The 22,944-nt window shown below is 43.7% G+C and overlaps 2 protein-coding genes across 4 annotated transcripts in view; both read right to left on the bottom strand.

Moving 5' to 3' along the window:
• Positions 1 to 5,230, bottom strand: part of LOC139338457 (retinal-specific phospholipid-transporting ATPase ABCA4-like) — a 37,370-nt gene extending 32,140 nt beyond the window's left edge. Inside the window, exons 1-7 of one of the 2 annotated variants that reach the window (XM_070973465.1) lie at positions 5,061 to 5,230; positions 3,439 to 3,551; positions 3,196 to 3,289; positions 2,709 to 2,850; positions 2,451 to 2,590; positions 1,800 to 1,927; positions 1,441 to 1,638 (exon numbers count right to left, since the gene is read on the bottom strand). In XM_070973465.1, coding sequence (XP_070829566.1) covers positions 1,441 to 1,638; positions 1,800 to 1,927; positions 2,451 to 2,590; positions 2,709 to 2,850; positions 3,196 to 3,289; positions 3,439 to 3,504 — 768 coding nt within the window. In that variant the 5' untranslated portion in view covers positions 3,505 to 3,551; positions 5,061 to 5,230. The remainder of the gene's footprint in view (positions 1 to 1,440; positions 1,639 to 1,799; positions 1,928 to 2,450; positions 2,591 to 2,708; positions 2,851 to 3,195; positions 3,290 to 3,438; positions 3,552 to 5,060) is intronic. The other variant, XM_070973464.1, reaches the window with a different exon arrangement.
• Positions 5,231 to 6,648: 1,418 nt separating this feature from the next.
• LOC139339297 (rho GTPase-activating protein 29-like) overlaps positions 6,649 to 22,944 on the bottom strand; it is a 29,841-nt gene continuing 13,545 nt past the window's right edge. The window contains exons 1-20 of one of the 2 annotated variants that reach the window (XM_070974847.1): positions 19,942 to 20,041; positions 18,875 to 18,971; positions 18,596 to 18,668; positions 18,284 to 18,344; positions 17,515 to 17,664; positions 16,600 to 16,664; positions 16,383 to 16,493; positions 15,863 to 15,943; positions 15,245 to 15,412; positions 14,850 to 14,987; positions 14,358 to 14,545; positions 12,809 to 12,978; positions 12,156 to 12,290; positions 11,540 to 11,638; positions 10,558 to 10,721; positions 10,272 to 10,460; positions 9,950 to 10,087; positions 9,481 to 9,707; positions 8,812 to 9,112; positions 6,649 to 8,548 (exon numbers count right to left, since the gene is read on the bottom strand). In XM_070974847.1, coding sequence (XP_070830948.1) covers positions 7,364 to 8,548; positions 8,812 to 9,112; positions 9,481 to 9,707; positions 9,950 to 10,087; positions 10,272 to 10,460; positions 10,558 to 10,721; positions 11,540 to 11,638; positions 12,156 to 12,290; positions 12,809 to 12,978; positions 14,358 to 14,545; positions 14,850 to 14,987; positions 15,245 to 15,412; positions 15,863 to 15,943; positions 16,383 to 16,493; positions 16,600 to 16,664; positions 17,515 to 17,664; positions 18,284 to 18,344; positions 18,596 to 18,652 — 3,627 coding nt within the window. In that variant the 5' untranslated portion in view covers positions 18,653 to 18,668; positions 18,875 to 18,971; positions 19,942 to 20,041 and the 3' untranslated portion in view covers positions 6,649 to 7,363. Of the gene's footprint in view, positions 8,549 to 8,811; positions 9,113 to 9,480; positions 9,708 to 9,949; positions 10,088 to 10,271; positions 10,461 to 10,557; positions 10,722 to 11,539; positions 11,639 to 12,155; positions 12,291 to 12,808; positions 12,979 to 14,357; positions 14,546 to 14,849; positions 14,988 to 15,244; positions 15,413 to 15,862; positions 15,944 to 16,382; positions 16,494 to 16,599; positions 16,665 to 17,514; positions 17,665 to 18,283; positions 18,345 to 18,595; positions 18,669 to 18,874; positions 18,972 to 19,941; positions 20,042 to 22,944 lie in introns of those variants that run through there. The other variant, XM_070974845.1, reaches the window with a different exon arrangement.

The following is a 22,944-nucleotide window of genomic DNA, read 5'->3' as shown; positions in this document are numbered from 1 at the left end:
GCAGCTGATTTCCTTTAATGCTACTTTTATTTGCTTTATCATTCAATACGCTGCGATAGCTCCACTTCTAAAAGGGAGAATATTCCACAAATATATTCACATAAATAACAAATAAAAAGGCTTTTTCTCTCATTGAAACGATGATCTGTGACCCACAGATGTTCTGCCTCCTACATGCGTCTTGCTGTCTGTAAATACATGTGAAAACACTGCGAAACAGAGCTCCTGGTTTATTCTAAGAGCAGTGACTGACTGAAGAGGTCTGCTGGAGTCACCTGGAAGCTAGAATCAGCCACGCCTCATATTCAGTCCTGGCATCACCACCAGTTCTACATAAAGCAATGAGTCATCAGACATCACTTCACAACAAAAAGGATTCGTCTGAGCAGCACAGACACAACTACAGTCACAAGGAAGCCCATGCATCAGTCCTGAACGTTATCTTCCCCTCCATTAACTACTTCTGCTAAGTGCCCGGCTGCATCTGTTAAAGCTTCAGAGCCGACAGAAGTAACAGGCTGACCGCACAGGACAGAGCTCTTAAATGAAACGCATGGATCCATACTATATTTAACCATCCATCTGCTCTCTCTCTGCACATACTTCACAGTAAATTCACCTGGTGACACAGTATCTTAAAATACGTGAACGAATGTGTGTCCTCAAAGGATAAGACTGGTCGTATTTCATGTTTCTTACAGTAAACGAATCCCATTAAAAAGGCCAAAAACAGCAACGAATTGATCCTATTAGAAGCGCATCAGTGAGCCACGCTGTTGCACTGGGCGACATGTTCATTCATGACAACAAACACACACATGATGCAGTTTATTTTGATGCCACGCGCACCAAATGTGTGTTGATTTGCCACTAAAAATATTCCTCAAGGCATGCACTGTTTACTCCTGTTGAAGCTGTGTTTGCTAAACGCTGCAGTGCCCGGCTGTTTTGGGAAATGATTAAGCCTTGTTTTAAAATTAAACTACGTATTTATGAGGTGTTTTACGTCTTCAGTGGGATCCAGTGAGCTTGAGTGTCGCAGACCAGGAAGTCTGAGAGACAGACATGAGAAATCACAAATAAACAATAACCATCTTTGTCCTTTAAAACGCTGTGATGGAAAAGAAAATGAGTCCCCACTGGCTGATTGGCTACCACCTCGCACAACCTGAAAGCTGAGTGACCTTTTAACACAAGCGGAATAACCGTCAGTTCTGTGACATGAGTGAGTTTACAGTAAACAAATGAGGCAATAAGACCGGCCTTCACTGCCAGGACAGGAAGACGGACATCATTTTTCCAACAAACGCAGCCTTCAGAGGGTCTCAGTGGAAATAATGAGCAGCCAATTTCCAGAAAAACAATGTCAGCGATCATAACCAAAGAAAAGGCTGAAGGAGTAAAAACAGGGAGGAGAGGTCTGAGTTCGCAATAACTCACCAGTCTGAAGATTTTGAAGAAGTCCAGATTCGTGTAGAGTACGTCCTCTATCCTCTGCAGCCTCTGCTGGCTCAGGGCACACATGGCGTTGCGGACCCCATGGAGGCCCGTGCGACTGGGGAAGATGATGAAGCGCTCCAGCAGGGCCTGGCTGCAGGCTATGTCTTTCAGCTGCAGGTCTGGAATACCAAAGGCGAACTGGAGGATGTGAAAAGAAAAAGATGGTCAAATATCATCAGAATGGCCTCTATTCATTTCAAAGTACAAAAAAATTTGTGAAAATATGCAGGATCTTCAATGCCGATGAGCTAACATCAGTCTAGGCTGCCCCCCCCCCGCCCCATCCCTCCAAACTGCACCTGCTCCAGTCGTATTCTTGCGTTGACGAGCTGGTAGACGATGGAGTCGGAGAGGCCGGCGTCTCGCAGCAGGAAGGCCGTGAGGACCTCATCATCCTTCAGAATATCATCTATCTTCAGCCCACGACCTGGAAGAGAAATAAAGATAGTGAAAGGTTAGATGGTGCTGAGCGACCAGCACTGGACTGCACAGAGGAAATGATTCAGAGCGAGACCGGCAGGAAGATGCTCCAGTGAGCAGGAGGATGTGCCAACATGTTCAGTTCATTTCTACTGAAGTCATAACTTTTTATGTTTGGCTTTAGCAAACTGGTAAATGAAAATGAAATGGCGGAAGTCAGACTTTTTCACTGGAAGAGAAAGTGAAGGCGACCGAAAGATGATGTGCACACCAGCACAAGGCAAAGAAGATCATTGTTGTGAAAGATGGCTGCGTGGCTACTGTTTCCTGTCAGGTTAAGATAAGAGCTCATAACCAACTTTGCCCAACTTTGGTTTTACAGCTTGGCCAGAAAGATAAAATCAAACATCGCCGACTTGTGTCAACAGTCTTTTTCTCCTCTGATCACACAGCAGAAAAAAAGGCTTTCATGAACTGTTTCACACTCTGGACATGAGCTCTGTCTCCTTTTCCTCACGCTTGCCGTTTACCTGACAGCGCAGACGGGTTGCTGCGTAACGTGTCCATGAAGTTTGAGAAGGACGAAATGTCGCGCCAGAGGCGGCCAAGCTGCTGGACCTCTGTCTCATTGAGCAGGAGCTCCTGGACATCAACATAGAACCGCGCCAAGCTGGAAAAAGCCAAAAAACACACAGAGATGAGTGAATGTCAGTGAACAGTTACGGTTTTAAGATGTTTCTGCTGCAGTGGAAGTTCACAAGGTCTGAGAGAGCTGTGATCAGGCTTACACTGAGTTGTTATAGTTGGAGACGACGCCTGGAGACTCTCCTCTGGTTGGGTATCTGAAGCAGGGGTTGTTGACGTTGCAGAAGATGCCCTGGATCCAGGGCAGGATCCCTGCTGAGGGCATGGCCTTGTTGGGGAAATGACCTGAAGCGACAGGCGGGACATTTGATGGCATGTGAGGCTTTTAAAGTGATTTTAAAAGAGCTGCCAAAGGGTTGACGTGTTGTTATCTCTATGAAAAGAACTTACTAATGCTTTATCCTGCATGACCATATTCTATAACAAGCCATTAACTTAGGGTTTTACTTACTGATAGAAAGGTTGTACAGAAATTAAGCTCTTAATAACCTAACAATTAACAACTCTAACCCCCCAAATAAGGCATTAGTAAGTGCTTCATCAGGACTAATAAAAAGCCAACATGCTACTAATATGCATGCTAATAAACACGTAGTTAATGGTGCACTTTAATATAAACATTTTCCTTACATTCATGTTGTTGGTACAGTGGATTGGCCTTCCTCAGCCACACCAGACCAATGAATAACAACACTGGCCAGATGATCTCCACCAGGAAGCGGACCTGGACAGAAACAAGTGCAGTTACATACACTGAACCTGATCCAGCCCAACACAGCTGGAACAAACCCTCTGCAGGTGTCAGAGGCTGAAGGTTGTGGTGTCGCCGCATGGTGGTTTTATGTTTAACCTCCTTAACATTAATGAGAATACCTTCTGTCTCTTGCGGAGAGTCCAGTTCTTCCACAGTAACAGGCGGATTTGGGAGCCTGTCTTCATTGCTCCGCAGCTTCGCCCCTGGACGGGGTCATCAGACTGTGACAAACCTGCAGATACACAACGCCATCAGCCGTGACACTCAGTTGGTCCGGTCTCACAAAGACATTGGATCACGGAGTCTAGCGGGCAGAAGGGACTGCAGTTCTTGGGTCTGAGACCACGAAATTTATGATGAATTAGACTTTGCATGATTTTCTGAAACATCATCTAAACCTCCCAAAAAATAATGATGCTTCTTCATATCTGCTACCACTGATCCACTCCACTGATCTATAGAAAACTCTATCAGCACAGACATGCTGACTTCACTGTTTGTCCTGGAACGTGCTTTGGCTTCGGTTTTGACCTGACACTGACTCCAAACTCCTCAGTACCTGGCCTTAGCAGTCACTTGGATTAGTTTAAGGTGGTATTGACTACAAAGCAGAGACAGACCACCCGACTGAAGCGCTCCAGAGCAAAACACTTCCAGGTTTAAGGTTAACTGTGCAGGCATGTTGGCAAAAAGAGGGAATTTACAGGAAAATACAAGTTGGTTGCAGAAATGCATTCAAAATCTTACTTAAGTAAAAGTACAAAAGTATTAGCATCAAAATAAACTTGAAGTACCGAAAGTAAAAATGTAGAATGGCCCATTTCAGAATAAAATAAATATTAAAGTACTGGGTTATAATGACTGAAGCACTGATGTATTCATTAATGTAGCAGCTGGTGAAGGTGGGGCTCTTTTAATTACTTCATATACTGCTGGGTAGCTTCATGTACAAATATAGATGAATTTGTCAGAGGTTTTAATTTATATTACGAATCTAAATCTGCAAAAATACTAGTAAGGCTGTCAAATAAATGAAAAGGGGTAAAAAGTACAGTATTTGCCTCTAGTATAGAGATATAAAGTGGCAGAAGATGGACATACTCAAGTGATGTACTAGTACCTCAAAACAAGTACAGTACTTGAGTAAATGCACTTAGCTACGTTCCACTACTGTTCAAGACGTAAACAACAACATATAAGCACAAGTTAGCGTCTGTATGCACGTGAAACTGCGTCTGATAAATATGAGCCTCCTCTCTTTTCATCATCAGGACTGATGACTGGAAGACAGATTCCAGTCACATATACAGGTTAGGAGCAGATGACCTCAGAGAGTGTCGGACATGAAGAGTAATTTGTTCCGAGTGACATGTCCAATAGATTACAGCAGAGTGGCAGACCGAGGATGCGGGGACGTAAACACTTGTCGAGAAAAACAAGAGGAGAAAAGAGCCCGAAGCGGGAGAGTAAAGGCTGTCATCGCGTCTGACTTCTCTGAAATCACCTTATTACTCAAATAGTAATTACACATGACAGGACTTCCTTTGCACAAGACTGACACAGAGCTGTAGTAATTTTGTGGCAAACATGCCTTATCATCAAAGTACCGCTGCCTGTTTATGTAAGTGATACGAGAAGCCATAACGGCTTTAAAAAGCATCTATCGGGATCTTTGTTTTCACATTAAATGATGTTCAAATCTTAACATTACACAAACTAAAACAGTAATTAGCCTACACACCTGTCGGCTCTTACAGCACATCCTATTCTGTCAACCACGGTGAATTGTGATCCTTACCTCTTATGGAAGGATATAAAAGTCGTACGACATCGAGAGAAACGGCCTCACAAACAGGCTAAAGTAATGGAAAATATTAACTAAGGTAGAAGAGCTCCGCACAGCTCCTCGCTGTCCACTCTCTCTCCTCCTGCTGCCTGCAGGTCAGCACCACTCCTAATCTGATTGCTCTAATCTCCCAGCTCAACCCGGGCAGGCAGAAAAAAGACAACAGTCATCCATGTTGAGGCAGAATTAGGGGGATATGTGCTGGGGAGGACAGGAGGGATACTGGTGGAGGGAAGGACGGTCCTGCGGTAGAGGAGCGGGAGACAAAATGTCAAAAAAAAAAAGTGTCCATGAGTGAGATTTAACGTGCACAGCTCGCTTCACTCTGCGAGAAATCTTCCATCTTAACAGCCACAAAATCAGAGTTTGACTGTGTTACACTGAAGCTCACCAGACCCGTTTGCTGCTGCTTTTGTGTCGCACACGTCTGAAATGAGTCACTCCCCTGAGCAGCTCGTCCAGGTGGAGCAGGTGACGGGGCTGATTAGGCTGGGAGAATGTGAAGCCTTGACAGCCGCACATTAAAACCACTTTGACCCGCTGTGAACTATGTGTGCAGCAGACCCAGCTTACTGTAAAACTGAGGTAAATTCAAGGCTTAACGCTGTGCACGTCTGGGCGTCCCGGTGGCTCAGGTAGCTTATCGGACTCTCTGTTTTGTCAAATGCAGCAAACTGTAGCAACAAGTCTGACTGCATCCATGGATGAAACACACAGCAGGATGCAGTGTCACAGGTAGTAGAAAAAGCACACTTAAGTCCACAGAGCTACAGAAAAACATTCAAAAGTTACAGATATAACTCTGGTTCTCTGAGGCACTGAGCAAACATCAGCATAGAGCTGATCAATGCTGAAAGTTTGGATTCATTTCTCAAAAACCAACAACAAAAAAAAAATGTTTTCAGATTCTTAAATGTGAGAATATTCTGCTTTTCTCTGGATAGTATGATTGCAAATTCATTATCTTTGTGCTTTTTGGGCAGTTGGTCAGGCAAAACATAGGATTTGATAAAATGATGATGATGATGATGATAAAAAAAACAATCAGCAGATCTGACACCATTCCACTGCCTCTGTTCAATACAGCATAAAGGCTGACTGCATACATGTTTAAAATGCACACCAGACTGCAACTTAAAGGGGACATGGCTTAGTGAAGTTTTCAGTATAACCCTTGAGGCACAATCTGATATCTGATGTGTTGGTGGTGCTACTACATCATAATTTTGGACCATTATTGCAACTGACCATCCGGGGAAAGACTGGAAAAATAAATAAGTGAACTATGTCTAAAAATAATAAGTCAACAATAAAACAATAAGATCCACACAGGATACAAATGCTTTGTGCTCCCTGTCTGGATTTTTTTTGGATCAGTTGCAATGACAGTCCTGGAGCAACATTAATAATAACAACACCAGCACGGAAAAATCAGATAAACCCTGAACAGAAATCTGAAAAATGAACTCAACTGGAGCAGAAGTAACAGTTGAAACTACATTTTTAATTTGCAGCAAGTACTGTTGCATGTCATTTTTCTTTTGTATGGTCACAATAATGCGATGAGACAAAATCACTGCGACAAACATGCAGTATGTATGAATGAATATAAAAATCGTAAACAGATACATAAGGTTTACATGCTGAGAAAAGATGTACCAATCACAGGCTACGATGAACAAATGGAAAAGGTAAAAATGTTGAACTCTTTAAAATTTAAAACCTTGCGTTAACAACACTTTCATCTGTTGCTTGTGGAATAAAACACAAAATTAAACAAATTTTAACATTAAAGGAAACATTAGAATTTGAACCTGCATTAAGTGCACTGTGAGATTACAATAAGAAATAATGTCCCAGTAAATCAAACATGAACTTAAGCGTTCAAGTCAAACACAGAACGTGATAGGCTTACAATTTTTACTGACTCATGTCAATTTGTGGTTGGCAAATTTTTTCATAATTCATGTTTGTTATTTAAAAAGTGGCACTAAACAGTCAATGTTGGCATCACACTTGTTGTGAATGCCGGAGAGACAACATGTAAAATACAATATATTAGTACTTATAACACTTTCATGGTTTATTTTCACAGGCCGTTCTTTTCTCTCGCTCTCAGCTTGTATGATAAAAAATGTTTTCCCCAGTATACACTATGGCACAGATACATTCATATTTACAGATAACTTTTTTTGGCGTCAGACAAAATGAGCCTCTCTGTGCTCGAGCTCCTGCAGCCGACGAGGTCGCAGTCTTTGGTAGACGGGCTTAGTCTCACTGGGGCTCAGGTCTTCGGGGCTGCTCGGGGGAGGGGACTGCGGGGGTGAAAGGGCACCCGAGGTCGGGACCCCGGGGTCAATGGTGCTGTCAGTGGAGTCCTGTGTCTGGAGCCGCATCTGTGGGGGGCTTGTGAGGGCAGAGGATGGCGTGACCGCCTCGGTAGGTTTGGCGGGGGTGAGCGATGAGGTGGTGGTGGTGGTGGTGGTGGTGATGGTGGTGACAGTAGTAGTCCAGTTTGGAAGCGTCCTAGCTCTGCTGTTAATGGAATCAGGGGGTTTGTAGAAAGTTCCAGGGGGAGGCTGCAAAGTTCTCGGTGCTCTGAGCATTAGCGGAAGGTTTGGTGAGCTTCTGGCCTCACTGACTGAATTATCGGTTTCATTTTCCCTTTTAGAAGTCCAAACAGGCTTGACTGACACTGTGTAGGGGTTGTTGGAGAATATGGTGCTCACACTACTTGTGGCGGGGGTCACAGAGGCAGTGGTCACTGCTGGGCTAACAGCGACGGGCATCGTTGCCTTTACAGGTTGTACTCCAGAGCCGGCAGACGGCAGGTTGGCCACTATCATAGCAGTCCTGGGTGTAACATCATAGTGCTTGTACTTTCTGTCCCACGTCCTCCTCTGCATTGTCTGTGTGTCAATGAAAGGAGTGATGTAGTAGGTGCTAATCCTGGACGAGCCACTCTGACGAGCCTTCTCCGTCTCTGGTATCTCCTGTAGAGTCTCAGAGACCGGGTCCAGCTCAGCAGAGCTTGCGTCGACGTTAGTAGCGGCATTCCGGTTATTCCTCTCGCTGATCTGGGCGGGGGTGGGCAGGCGTTCCAGCGGCATGCTGATCGGCCGAGACACATGTCTGGTGCGCTGGGTGCGTAGTTGGACCTTTGGTGCCACGGTGGTGGTGGTGGTGGAGGTGACGGTGGTGCTGGGACGGCCAAAGACTAAGGTTGACCTCTGGACTTCGTCTCCACTAGACGCCTGGATCCCGTTGAGTCTGTCCAGGGCTGAGGCGTCTGTTCTGTCAGTTCCTGGCTGGACCTCCTGAACCTCATCCAGGATGTGTGGGGACGGGATTACTGATGAGAATCTCTTGTACACTTTGGCACTCTGCAGGGACATAACAAACAATTATCTTACAATCTGTGCAACACATAAAAAACAGTGACCTAAGACAAGAACTGATTATGTCTCATTGCCCTCAAGATCCTTTCATAAATGTACAACTAATCAAACAAAATTGCGTCCACTATAACACAAAAAGGGCAGACTAGAGGAAAACATCCCGTTGATAAAGCTTGTGTGAAAGTCCATTATTCCAAGATGAGAACAAGCCCAGTCCAGTCCAGTCCCAGCCTTCAATCCCTCCTCACCTCTTTGATGTCCGTCAGGGAGGTGGAGTGCCTGCTCAGCCGCTGCACCTTCTCCTGGGGGGTGAGTCTGGGGGACGCCTGGCCGGTCGCAGTGATGTCGGAGACAGGCAGAAGCGAAACGTCAAAGATGGTTTGGAAGTGACGCACCAGCATCTCCACCATCAGGGCCTGGTAGGGGTAGTCTACCAGGGAGGACAAGGACACCTCGGCGTCTGTCTGCCGTGGCTTGACCAGTGTGGGGCCAAAGATGATGCCCAGGTTACTCGCAGTCATCTTGTTCTCCTCTGCCTGCTCAGTCACTCTGTGGAAGCGAAGATTAGTGATGAGTTTAGTTCATAAAAGACACATTTCTAGTATTGTTCAAGTATTTGATTTGACTTCTAAGGTCAACACCCGCCTCAACGAGTAATTTAAACAAATAGAAACACCAAATACTTGGAATTTCTAGGCTAAAATCAGCAGATTTAAACACACAATGAAGAACATATTAAAAATACTGGTGTGGTGTCAGCTGAGACTATTAGTAGAGCAGGAGTTTTATGTAATTTGTGCTACTTCCTCCGTGCTATAGGGAAGTCTCTGTTTCCCTTTGTGTCTTATGAGGAAGTCTGTATCTGTGCAGAGAGGGACAGACAGAAATCCTTCCGATGGACGAGCTCTGGGTGTTACCTGTTGAGGTGTGCTATGAGGAAGCGCAGAGTCCTGTAGTTGGCTGTGGGCAGCTGGCGGAGACAGTCTCTGATCTTGAAAATGACTCGGTTAAGGTGGACGCTCGGCCCGCCTTTCTCTCCTGTGCTCTGAGGTTTATCGGCCTCCTCCACAATCACTCTCTGGCACTCTTTGGACAAGCCGATAAAGTCGTTGTAGTATCGATAAAGGATCAATGGCTCCGGTAACTGGACACAGACGGGAAACAGAGAAGTGCTTTTAGAAGTGGAAAATGTGTGAAACTTGTTTAAATAAGATTACATAAGATTACGACTACACCCCAAGTTCAAGCATTAAGGATTAACAGTAAACCATCTTAGACCACCTGCTTTGCTAAAATGACCCAGAAAATAATAAAGATTTAACTTGTGCAACTTGTGCAACATAGAACAGTATCTTTTGTGTTGTGCTTCGTGAATTTAAGCCACACCTGTCTCAGGTAGAGTTTGAGGACATTGCTGATGTCGTGAGGTGAGAGGTCAGACAGCTCGACCAAATCCTTCCCGTTTTCAAACGCCTGGCAGAGCTTCTCGACACGTGATTTGGCACCATTCACTCGATAAATCCCCTGCGAGGAAAAAAAAAAACACCACACATTCTTACCACAACAGATAGTCATGACACGTCATATGAGACATAACCCAAACTATGATACTGAAGGTGAGATAATGAAATGTGTATGCCTTGAGAAAGCACTGCAATCCAAGATATCAAGTGATAAAGATGAACAAGTCCATGGTGTGAAAGTTTACCTTGATGTTGAGGGCTCGACTTTCAATCTCAGACGTGCACTTCTTGATGATAAATGGGATACCATCTGGGCTGTTCTTTGCTGCTTGGGCAAAATCGATACCAAACAGGTGCAGTCTGCCTTGCAGCTTTTTATGGCCACATTGAATGGCAAGCGTCTCTAGACACTTCTTATGGCAGGCCAGGGAGCACTGGCAAAGGAAACGAGAAAGAGACGGTTAAATAAAGAAATAAGCAGCCAAGTGATTGATATCATTTCTATAGCTGATGAGAGTATATACGTTGTACCTCCTCACACTCAGCGCCATGGAAAACCACCAGACTATCACACTCTCTGCACTTGGACGGGGCTCGAAGTTTTCTCAGCTTATGGGTTTGAGCAGCTTTGGACATCTGAGCGTTTCGGAAGGGACCGGGAGAGCTGGCCGTCTCCGTCACCATCTCTGCCAGACCTGAAAATCAGAGCCGCTGCTGAGGGAACGTTCTGGTGACTTCACGCTAAGGTCGACAAAAACTGAACCTCTGTGAGAGCATAGGAAAGTCTCTGTTGGCGTCACGTCACTGAATAAACGGTGGCTTGCAGTAGTTTTGCGTTCCTGGCTGCTAACACATTCATTCAGAGCCTGACTCGGACAATGTGAGAAAGTCAGAACAGAAAAGATGACATTTAAGATACGATAATCAGGACAAAACAAACAGAAGAGTCGCAGACACTGAATCACCTGCTGAAACAACAAAAGCCCTCTGGGCGTACAAAGTTAGTCAAATGGTCAAATTCTGCTATAAGAACACAAAGAGCTGTTATTCTATTATTCAATGCATTACTTCCTGATGATGCAGTTCAGCACATGATTACTAAAAAAAATACAGCAGGTTGATAAGAAGAGCTGCTCTGCTGGCTAAATTCTCAGTGAGAAAATAAACATGTACACTAACTGGGACAGCTCAGCATAGATGCAGGAAGTGTAAGCTGAGGCCATATGCCAAAACTAACATGACCTCCATCTGTGCAGCTCCGTCGATTGTAAAAACATTTGATGTAAGCGAAATCCACTACAGAGCCAGGCCCATAAAAAAGCACTACATGAGGTGTGCATAGTCTCACCATTTCTCCCTCCCTTCCTTAACTTCCCTGTCACATAAACGGACACACTAACTGGCTGTTAGGGCAGACACAAGCCCAAAATTGGTATACACATCAGCATGCATCTGCACGGGTGGAGGGGGACACATAAAACACAGTCATAAAGACAAAACACACACGCCTTACCATTGTCTGAGGGCGATGGTGGCTCTCTCTCATCCAGGTCATCAGCAGAAGACATGGTCCCAGTGGAGGGAGTTCTCGGCAGCCGTCGCTTGAAGTCGCCTGCACATGAATAGAAAAGTCATGAATTTGTACATAACGGTGTTCATTGGCTAAGTGAGAATGTAGAGTTTTACCATAGACAGTGTCCCAGTGCAGTGCCAGGAACAGACAAGCTACAGCGCTCTACATGTGTACGTTTAGTGTTAAATTTTTCATAGCTTTGCACACAGCAAGTAGTTTCAGCTGCAGGGGGAAGTGCGCTGAGAGATGAGTGGTGTGTGGGTCTGGTGTACAATGAGGAAGTTCATACATCATGTGGCCTTTCATCCATTTTTAGCTTTGTCGTGATTTGAGTACCAAAATCTATTTTCTATTTAAAAGCTATTTTCTCTTCTCTGTTTTTATTTTCATCATCGTAAATGAGGTTTTTCTCATCTTTAAAGTGAGTTTCATCTTTAAAGTTTTCTCGAGCATTTCCTGTACTTTTCCCAAGCGGTCTTTGATCATTTCCATGAGCAAATACCCTGAAGACCTTTTACACATTTGAAGAAAAAGTTTTAATGTAATATCCTCCAACCTGGACTAGCAGTGGGGGAGTCCATGGACCTGGACTCGCTGCTGCCTCCCGCACTCTCCGAGTCGCTGCACATCCCACCCTGGCTCCCCTGGCTACTGGACGCCCAGGGTCTCAGCGTGGCCTGACTTCTCAGCGCTGCATGAAAACAGACAGACCACCAGTCACACACAGAATAACAACAAAGAAATCCAGCTAAATTTCCTATTTGGTGATATTCTTAGCGTCATTTTCAGTTCTTTTCAGAGTCAAGTGGTCACAAAGATATTCCAGACTTGTGACTAGAAAGCAAGACACAACTCAAAAGTGTTTTAATTTATTCCTGAGAAAATTTCCATGACTCAGAACACAGGGAAAGTCCCTGAAGGGCTCATGTAAAGATATAGGCAGGTTTGGAGGCTGATCTGACTCACAGACATCCTGCTAGCTACAGCTGTACAACCCCCAGAAACATTCTTTTTGGTTCGGTGATCACACTTTGTGTCCATGTTGGAAAAAAAAGCAATACCTGGGGTTTACTTCAAGATGTCGAAATGAAGAATTATATATCAACATGTGTGTAAAAACTGAAGTCTGTTAGTAATAATAGTGCTTGTAAATGTCCTTGTTTGGCTTGTGATCATCCCTTGAGTTCACAGTAATAACTGAGCGAGCACCTTGTATGTCCGTGCTGCTGTTGGACCTCCGCTCGCTGATCTTTGCAGGCTGGGGTTGGGGACCGTCCGCTTCTTCTCCGCTCAGCACGTCACATGAGGTGATGGATGCCTGCGACAAGTTGCCGTGGGAGGAATGAGTGCTGCCCACTGACCTTATGTTGAACACAAACCTGGGGAAATAAAGCCAGTGTGTGGTGAATTCAACAGTAAGGAAGATTTCCCAAAGCTCAGTTATAACACAGTGTGCATCTGTGGGGATTCGACGAGACTGTTGATCAACACCAGCGCCTCAAACATTCCTTCACCAGGCAATTTTGGCTTTCATTTTCTGGCAAGTAATCTGTTTTGCTAACACCCTACACCAAGACTCCAAGCATTTATAACTACTTCAAGCAGAGCGCCATGAATAAGCAAGCATGACACATTTCAATCTGTTAGGCCAAATTTGTATCAAGCATCCGTATCCGTATTATTGGGAAAAACGTGCCTTTGACAGCCTAACCTATGCTGTACGCAGACCCGTCAAGCTTTTGCAATCCTACAGGTGCTAACAGATATGGGTAACAGTCATTACGTAAAAATGCTCTTCATTATGAGTAACCTCAGTGAAGTTCCAGAAATGCAAGTGCTGAAGGCATAACTGAGGCTGTAAGAGAGGATTAGGAACAGAAACTGAAAGGAGCTCAGCCAGCAGACCACTTCAACATATAATGTCACGTTAGACACGTCTGTGGCTTCAAGTACAAACTCGTCTCAAGGACCAAATTAAGCACAAAGGCGTTTTTCAGTCAATGTCAACGCCTGTGATTTATGGTTTACTGTACCTAATAGAGCTACAACAACATCATTAATCTTCCCATTAACATAGTACTTAGAGTGCTAAGTTATTTAGCATTGCTTATTTTCTTAGTGGTAGTGAGTATGTGTGTAGGAAGCTGACTCTCGCACTGCTTTGACAGTCTAAGCAGAGTCTTAGGGACAGCTCTAAAGCAGAGCCAAACTCTCACGCTCGCAATCTCCCCTGCTGCATTCTGCCTGCGCCACAGATATTTCCTGAGGAAGGGCAACAAATTCAACACGCATTCTGTCTCTCCTTGATTCTCTCTCTCTCACTTCCTCCCACTCTGACTCACTGTTACCTTTGCTGAAAGAAGAACTCGGGAGTGACTTAAAGATATTTTGAAACACTCTCCTCCAAAACTGAAGTTTAATCCAAAATGAAACTCAAGCCTCAGCTGAGCTCATTTAACACTGACTGCCTCATTATTCATTCATTATTTCCACATGTGGGACAATCTGCTGTGTGATGACTGTTTAAACTACAATAAACCATAATAAAAGGTGTGTAGCAAGCAGATTTCATGAGCTAATCACTGAAAACACTTGCACAAAGCCAAGGAGTTTAAGCCTGACCGTGGAGGTTTGCAGAATTTAGCAAAGCCAACCTTCTCGCTCGCGGCCAAGCAGTTTCAAAACATCAACATCATTGTTCATTATAAATACAGAGATCATTTCCAGAATATTAGCATGCATCCACAGTTTTTAGTACCTGATATTGTCGGAGGAGATGGAGTCTGAGTGCAGACGCTCTTTAGGCAGATTTTTGGGAAGGTTCCGGACGAATTCAGCATAACATTCACCCGGTTCGTACAACTTGGCGCTCTCACTCAGGGCCTGGTAGTGAGCAGGGAGCGACACGGTCTGCGCCTGCTGCATCTGAAACCAGTTCACCGTCACCTGAGGAATGATAGATTATTTAACAAAGTGAGTGACTGAGTGAACCACTCACTGACTGAATGAATGAAAGAACAGACAAATGAGCACTCAAGTGATTGTGAATAGATAATAGAATCAAATATAGACAGACAAACATCAATGTACTAAAAGATCTTTCAGTTTAACTGAAACAGGCAGCAAGTTTTAGTTTCTCTTACTCATACGATATTTCTTCAACAAAGTAAATGCTATTGGACAGTCCTGTTTCTTCTCTTGTTTCCTTGGTTTGTTAGCTGATTGATAATATCATGTACTATCTACTCACAGCTTTGAGTGTGAGGTCACACTGGAAGACCATCTCTCGGATCTGTGTGAGGATGGTGCTCTTTGCGTTGGCCAGATCCATCTTCCTGACGCCTGCGTCAGCCATACAGCTCTGGTACTGGTCCTGGGCCTCCTCCGCCTGAACACAGCAATGGACACATGGAATGGTTTGAGCATGTGGACGAAATGCTAAATTGCTAAGTACAACGAGTGTGCAGAAATTCAGCCGCAAAAAACATATCAGGGTGTCAAAATACCTACTGGCACACAAGGATATGCTATTATGAATTGCCTGGTGTGGTAAACCCATCCATCAGGTCATGTCATGTTTAATTATTATAAGATGCCATTTATCATACCAATTATATCCCCCCTGTCGTCTTCTCCCCTGCCTACCTTCTGCAGAGCCTCCTCCTCCAGCCTCCTCTTCTTCTCCAGCTGTTTGTTACCAGTATTAGACTGCTCCTCCTGGGAGCGGTTGGTAGATGAGTGGGCTTTCTGGTACTCCTCTCTCCTCTGGGCCTTCAGCGCCCGCGCTTTACGCAAGGTTGCATCTGCCTCTTGCTGCCGAAAAAAAAAATCACACGGATCGACCACAAATGCCCATGAGATCAAAACACATACTGTAGATGTGCAACAGTTGTCATAAACATAATCAGACACGCCTCTGTGGTTGATCACCCTTGCATGTGAAGCAGCACAGCAAAACGTGTCAACAGCCAGGGCATTGAGAAATAGTGAAAATGTTAATCCATGAAACCACAGGAAAAAAAAAATGTCACTGAGGATGCAAATTTAAAATCTGTTTGGTGCTTCGGCTGAATTGGAAGACATGAATTTAACTATACTGACAAGTATGCGTCTGACAACCTCCTGGCTGGATAACAACACTGTAACATTTACTGTGGAATGCTGCTGCCTTGTCTGTAATGCAAAAAGGGAGACGGGTAGCATTGCTATCGAGCTAACAGCCTCGTGTGCTTGCACGTATCTAAACAGGGACTCGCTACATACCATTTTCTTTTGCTCCCTCTGCCACTGCTCCTTGAGGTCTTTCCTCAGCTTGTCCAGTTCATTCTTACGGGCCAGAAGAGGCTGAGAAAAGTTAACAATTATAATGAGGTGCACATTCTCAAAAGCTTTACACTGAAGACATAAAGATGTGAGCTACATCAGAAATGATTTTGTCCTGATCAGCAAGTACTGTTGCAGAATATTAGCTAGAGGATTAATGGCAGGCTTTCTGACAAAATGAGCAAACTGCTGACTTGAATGTGACATCCCCGTGTTAAAAATTGTGCCTCGTACTTTCAGAGTGCTAAATTTTGCAAAAGAGGCACAGTCACGCTGTCTTATTTTCCCACTGGGACTGAATTTCACAACAGGCCTTTTCAATCTTTTGTTTGTGCAATCTCCATGTGCATCGCTGTTAATGGGAAAAATAAAGTCACTGCCTGAAATGAATACAAAAACAGAGGGTCTGAAGTTGGATGAGCTAAGTGCTTCTTCAAAAACTTCCTCTCGTCGCACTTACCTGTATGAATTTATTTGTTTGAAGAGCCATCGCGGTTTGAATGAGCAGCTGTTTGTATTCAATGTCGTTTTTGAAAGTGGAAACGTAAATATCACCAAATGGCATGTAGTCCTTGGAGAAATTAAACACAGAAATTAACATCTGAATAATAATTTCATATATATTTACAATAACACCTCTATTATTAAATATTCATATAAAAAGGCTCTTCTGTTACCTGTTGACTGGCCAGGGCCTTTGCAGACTCGGCCATTTTGGCATAATTTCTGGAGTACTCAATATCTGAAAGAAAAACAGTTGTACAAAAACAATAAGGAACCATGTTTTGGACAAAAGCATGTGAAGTGCACTTAATCAAACTGCATAATGATGGACCTAAACGAACAGCGATTTCATACTCATGAGTTCCAGGTGATACAGGAACTTACTGTGGTTACTACATTATGCTTTACAGTATATTATGCATATCATACACTAGTAATAAGTAGATGTCACTGTGGAAGAAACAGTGAGGCAAATGGTTTCTGCTCTAGAGTGCTAAATAGATAGATTCTCAATAACTACATATCAGCAGGACCTACGGGCATGTTAAGTTTAATAGTGTACATAAACTCTATCATACTGCGTATATGGATATATTCCAGATGTCTTGTAAGGGCTGATTTGTTTTCTGTAATTATTTTGATATTTGTGAGATTCAGATATATAACGTGCAGAGAAAGACAAAACATCTCTGTATTTTGATGGTTTGCCTTTAGATATGAAAGACTGAAGCCTTTATTCCTGACTGACTGCGTGGAGTTGCTTCTTAAACACCATGCTGCCATGACTAAATGGCTGTTAAGAGGACACAAACTGTTCTGCCACTTCTAACCTCCACTGACAATCAAAAGGCCTGTGATGACTCAGGCCATTCTTGGAAAAGATCCATCAGCCCTGAGTTAAATGCAAGTTTACAGATGACTCTCCTTGTCATGTTCAACTGCACTACAACACAAAATAGGATAAATGTTTACCACAAAATAGCAGTTCAGAAGCTATCCATCATCACATCCTGTCACATAATATCTAGTGCAACGTACTAATGCATGAACCCTCCGTTTGCTGCACAGCGCACCGCCAATAGTCTCACCCATAGCCAGTCGTTTCTCCATCCAGGCCAGAAGGTCTTTGACATACTTGGACCAGGCCTTGGCGTAGAGCAGAGCAGACTCCACCCCGCTGTCATTCTTCAGCAGGGTCAAGTCGACTTCTTCCTCCCGTGACAACGGCACCTCTGAGCCTGGCGAGTCAGCAGAGGAGACACACATATCAAAACAAAGTGAAGTGTAACACATGCTATCAATAAAGTTGCCAAGAGTTGGATTGATGTGTCTCAGTTCTACGATCCCAACAGACGCGTGTAGGAGGTAAATGAAGAAACACATTAAGGTTAAAGTTGGCAGCGTGGGAGGATATGAAAGTGCCAGGCATCTTTCAAAATAGTCCAGCAGCGGTATTTTCTTTTCACCGGTTACACTGTGATGCACCTCTCCCAGCCGCCCGCCATCCGACTTAACACAAACCCCATGTGTTTCCCATCCCACACGGAACTACTCCTAAACAGCCAAGGAATGTCAGATATGTGGACAGCGAGGGGAAAACGAGCAGCTAGTATGAAAAAAGCAGCAGAAATAACAGGGGTGGAAGCAGAGGTTTAAGGCGGGTCTACCTCAGGCACTCGAGTCCAAAGCCTAAATCACTCTGCTAACTCACAGGCTGACACTCCAGGGTGCCCTGAGCTACAAAGCAACCATTAAATGCTTTTTAAAGCGGCCATTAATAGCTATTACATTTCAGGATTAATTTATTTTACACCCACACTGCTCAGAGGTAAATGACGGAATGTGAATAACACTTACCCACAAGGTCACTTTTCTCTGAGACGTATCCCTCAGGATCCACAGAGAGATTGTCAAAAGACTGTGAAAAAGACATTTCAGATTATAAGGAGGGAAGAGCAGACATACAATCAAAGTTAGACATCAGAAGCAGCTGGGTTTTCAACACCCCAATTAAGTACAGAAAGTAAGTCTCTGAGGCTTTTTTAAATGGAGGCGTGGTGAAATTGCCACTTTAAGTGCCCCTTTTGAAAACTGTCACGTTTGAAAACAAAGCTTTGAAAAAAATAAGTGTCTGGCCTGAAAGCTGGGAAAAGAAAGATGGTGCCTCACCCTGCTTCGCATGGTCTGGGGTATCCCCAACCCTGAGCCGCTGTCCACATCTCCCATAAGGAAGTCAGAAACTCTGAGGGGAAGATGTGCAGATGTAGATGTATGTCAAAACTACAGTCTGATACAGCAGTGCAATTCAAAACTCAGCTATAGATTGTACAGAAAGATGAATGAAAGGTTTAAAGACTGGCTGAAGTCAGCTCAGCTTTTCTTGGCTGTTACACAATAAAGTAATAAAAACCTAGCAGTGCTGAAAAGGCATACAAACGTTGTACTCACACATTGCCGAATGTGAATGCCAAAGTGTCAATGGATGTGTGTATCTCGCCAAATATAGCTTTTGTGTTTTCTGGGTTCACTTCCTTGAAGTTAACGCCTGTGGAGAGTGATAAAATACAAGAACGTCAGCCAAAAAAAAAACAAAAACTACAGTATATTACAAACCAGCTTATGTATAATCAATCACTCAACAAAAGTATTTAGACAGCTTGGCCTGTATGTGGCCAGGCAATGAGATTTTAACAATATGGTAAACACATGGCTGACAGATCAAATAAACAACAAATGAAACAAAATGCTTAATTTAATATTATATATTAAATGCAGATTAGATGTCTGAAATTCATCTAAAAGCATTGTTTCTGAGTTTCTTTCAGAGTGACCACAGTTAACTGGTTTTTGTGGGGAGTGGTTTATCGCCTCTACAAAGGCTGCGTTGTTTCAGGTAAGTGTTAACAATCTCTACAGTGACAGACAAAAAGTCAACCCCCGAGTGGTTACACAGGGTCAAAGGTTTTTAAGAGCAGGATGCAAGCAGCTTAAAAACCACAACCGTTAGAGCACAGGCAGTCTGAGGCAACAACATGCATGGTCCACATCTTTCTACCAATCAGAAATGTCTTCTTCCAAACAGCTTCAAGGATCTTCAACGATGGATATTCAAGGAAAATTAAAAACAGGTTTTTCATCCATTGTCTTATATAATCGTATGCGCCACCTTCCATGTTGACCATGCATACAAGAGGCATCAATCATATTTAATTTGAGATCTACAGACAGTAGATGTCTACTACTCGTCGACAGCAGTAGCAGTACTGTCAGAAATTTTAAAGCCATAAGGTCATCGAAGCTTCTCAAATCTTTAAGAACGTGTGCACAGATCTTTCCTCGTCAGGCAACAGTTTACTCAGCGAGAAGACCTTCGCAGAAAGTAATCAGAGAAACCAAAGACACAGGCAGTGAAATCCGACGAAGCCGAGTACTTCCTGTCTGCCTACGACAGGAAACACTCGCACAGCTTGAGTTCTGTGACATGTAACACTATAGACAACCATGACAGCGCTTACCTTTTCTCTCTGTGACCTTGCATCGTCAACCTCCTCAACAATGTGATTCAGTTGCTGGGGGAGGAAAAAAAAACTCTACACACTTCCACTTTCTAGACTGCTTTCAAGCTCTTGTGCTTCCATTTTCTCTTCATGAGAGCAAATTCGATGCATGTCAGCGGCGGTTGGGTAATTGTAAATTCCCGACGCAAGACAAAGCACAGAAGGGTCATGGCATCCTGGGTTGGGGAGGCAACCCCACGTTCCAGCGAGACTCTTGAGGACACCAAAAAAGAGAAGTGGTGGTGCAAGCCTCCCTGCCGTGCACCTCCCTGGCCCTGAATGCTAGCGTACAACTCAGCGCTGACTTCTTCCTCAGGACATCCTGTGGGTCTCATAACAATGATTCCAGAGCTCTGCCCCCCTTGTCACGATTGAAATATGGAAACTGCATCATTCAAGTACAGGGGCTATTGTTTTCTCACGGTTCAGCCGTAACTGGGACAATTAGCCCATGAAAAATTGCTCGAGTTATTTTTTGAAAGAATGTCTGATAAATTTCTGATAATTCTGGCGTGACATCACTTGACTCCTGTGGTGTGACAGGTCGGCAAACTAAAAATACAACTGTGTTTAAATGCAGAAGAGAGCGTCCATTATCACTAAATATGATTCTCTTGGAATAATTAAATACATCTACAACAGGTTTATCTGCAAAGGGACCGAAAAATGCCTTTAACAGGCACAAACAAGATTGATCGCTGTAAACAAATACACTGTGTCAGCTGCCAGCATCTTCCCGAGACAAAGTGGGACAGAGAGCAGGGAAAGAATTTCAATAAGTTGTGGAAGTTGACACTTTTATTGCAGTGCCCTGCAGTTTTTCAGCAAGAGGGGGGGAGAAATGAACACTGTGACCAGGAAAAGAAACATTGTCTGAGTCTGTTTTAGCCAAAGAGAGTCTGTGAAAAGATCAAATCTTTGATGACACGCATACAGAGGAGTATGGGTAATAAAACAATGGATGTCTCTGTCTAGCATGAAATTATACAACCAAGTGGAGCTGAGCAGGTCTCTTAACTTTTCCAGGTTTATTACAATCTGCCCACAGTCAGTGACAGATGAAAACAACAGCAGGAGAATAGTTTGAGTGGATAACATCTACATGCAAGTGGCATTTGAAACTGGTTAGGCAACCATGTGTTTGGAGAAGGAGGGAGGAGGGTTAGGTTTTCCAGTAAATTCTGGCAGCTGTCCAAATGCCCCAGGTGTCATGACCAAACATCAAAGAACAACAAGGATGAGGAGACGAAACACTCTGAAGACACTGAGACGCACAAGGCCTGTTATCATCCGAACCTTTGAGTCCTCATCTCTGACGTCTCACTGATTCATTCCTCTTTCAGTCTCTCCTTTTCAGTCTTCGTCTGGCCCGCTGACTGTGTCACTATTGTGTTACCCACTGGCCATTAGGGACAGTCCAGCCAGGGTGTGTGGTGATGTTAGGCACCCCCTTGTGGACAGGCAAATTTCCAAGATTCTACTTGTCAACTTGATATGCGCTACAAGACTAAATTACAATGTTTTTATAACAAATATCTTTGTAATAATCTTCTCTGAAAGCGATATTATCATCTCCACACATTTGGACTGACTGAGTGATTGAGTGCAACACTACCATCAATGCAAAGTGAAAACGATCCATATCATCATCTTTAAAATATGATTTTATTTTGAAATTCCTTTGGCACGTCTATATGACGGTTTCTATCCAAGCTCACCTCCTTCCTAAGCATTCAAACAGTATACATACACTGTCCTAACATAATAATAATGACGTAATAATGCTTCTGACGGTTTAACAGAGTCGAATTTCTTTGTGTAAACAGCTTTGTTGCTGCAGGCGGTCTGTTCTTCTCCTCGTCCTCGACTGCATTTCTGAAATGAGATTAGCGCCTTGCTGCTGACTGAAGAGTAGCTACCTGTGTCTAAAACTGAGTACACCCAGACGGTATTATTCACACTGTATTGTATTTTAACTCCTAGTTTGCCGTTTGTAAAGCAAGTTAAGAGTTACAGGTTCAAATTACAACTTCCGGTAGGGTAGTGCTGCTGCTGAGAGAGCGAAAGTTAATCCTAGCCACAACAACAAAACTCTGTTGTTATAATCTCACAGCAGGGATTAACTGTGAGTCAGAAAAAAGGATAATAACTTCATTGTTTGCCATGTGTGAAGGGAGGTAGTGATCAAACTGGGAGTGAGAGAGTGATGGGTGATTTTCTGTTTCACACAGCCCTGTTAGACTGCTGGGACTTCACTGTAAGACGTTTGCTTTAAATCCACTCCTTCTTCGACCTGACTGTTGCCATTCAAAACCTACCGACTGCTGATATTTGTGATATCAGTATGTATCGTAGAACAGAACTAACTGTTATCATTTTAGTGTAAATTAACGTGAGGTCAGGGATTATAGTTGCACTATTTGTTGGAGCAAAAAGTCACTTTTTAGTACCATTTAATTTGTCATATGGGTTTTACTTGGTAACAGAAACTGCGGTCTTCAACCAAGCTTTGTAAATGTGTATGAATGACAGAAGCATTCAGTCATCCATCTCGTCACTGGGGTTACAGTCGGTCCTATCATTAAAGTCTCAACTATGTCAATAATTCCTTCGGCTGATCTAATAATGGATCTCCTTTGTTTCCTTTTTGCATTCTAAACATTGTCAAAGCACCACTCAGTGGACTGCAGATGCAGACATGCATTCTGAAGTATTTTTAAGGAGTAGATCACCACTCAGATACTGAGATAAGGCAGGTGAGCTATCAGACAGCCGCACGCCTCACGACATGTGGAAAAGAATGAAGAAACGTGGACGTGCCTGACTGACAAGCGTCCTGCCAAAGGGCCTCCGCGGTTGCTGAAATATGGAATGCAAATTACAGCCGTGTAGTCTCCCCTGTCCAGATTCTTGTGTGCGAGTCAACTGAAGAAATAACCTTGCAGCGGATCACGTTTCTAA

Source organism: Chaetodon trifascialis, chromosome 11, assembly GCF_039877785.1.
Source record: "Chaetodon trifascialis isolate fChaTrf1 chromosome 11, fChaTrf1.hap1, whole genome shotgun sequence".
NCBI lineage: Eukaryota > Metazoa > Chordata > Actinopteri > Chaetodontiformes > Chaetodontidae > Chaetodon > Chaetodon trifascialis.
Note: the sequence above shows the minus strand (reverse complement) of the source record. Positions and strands in the feature narration are given on the sequence as shown.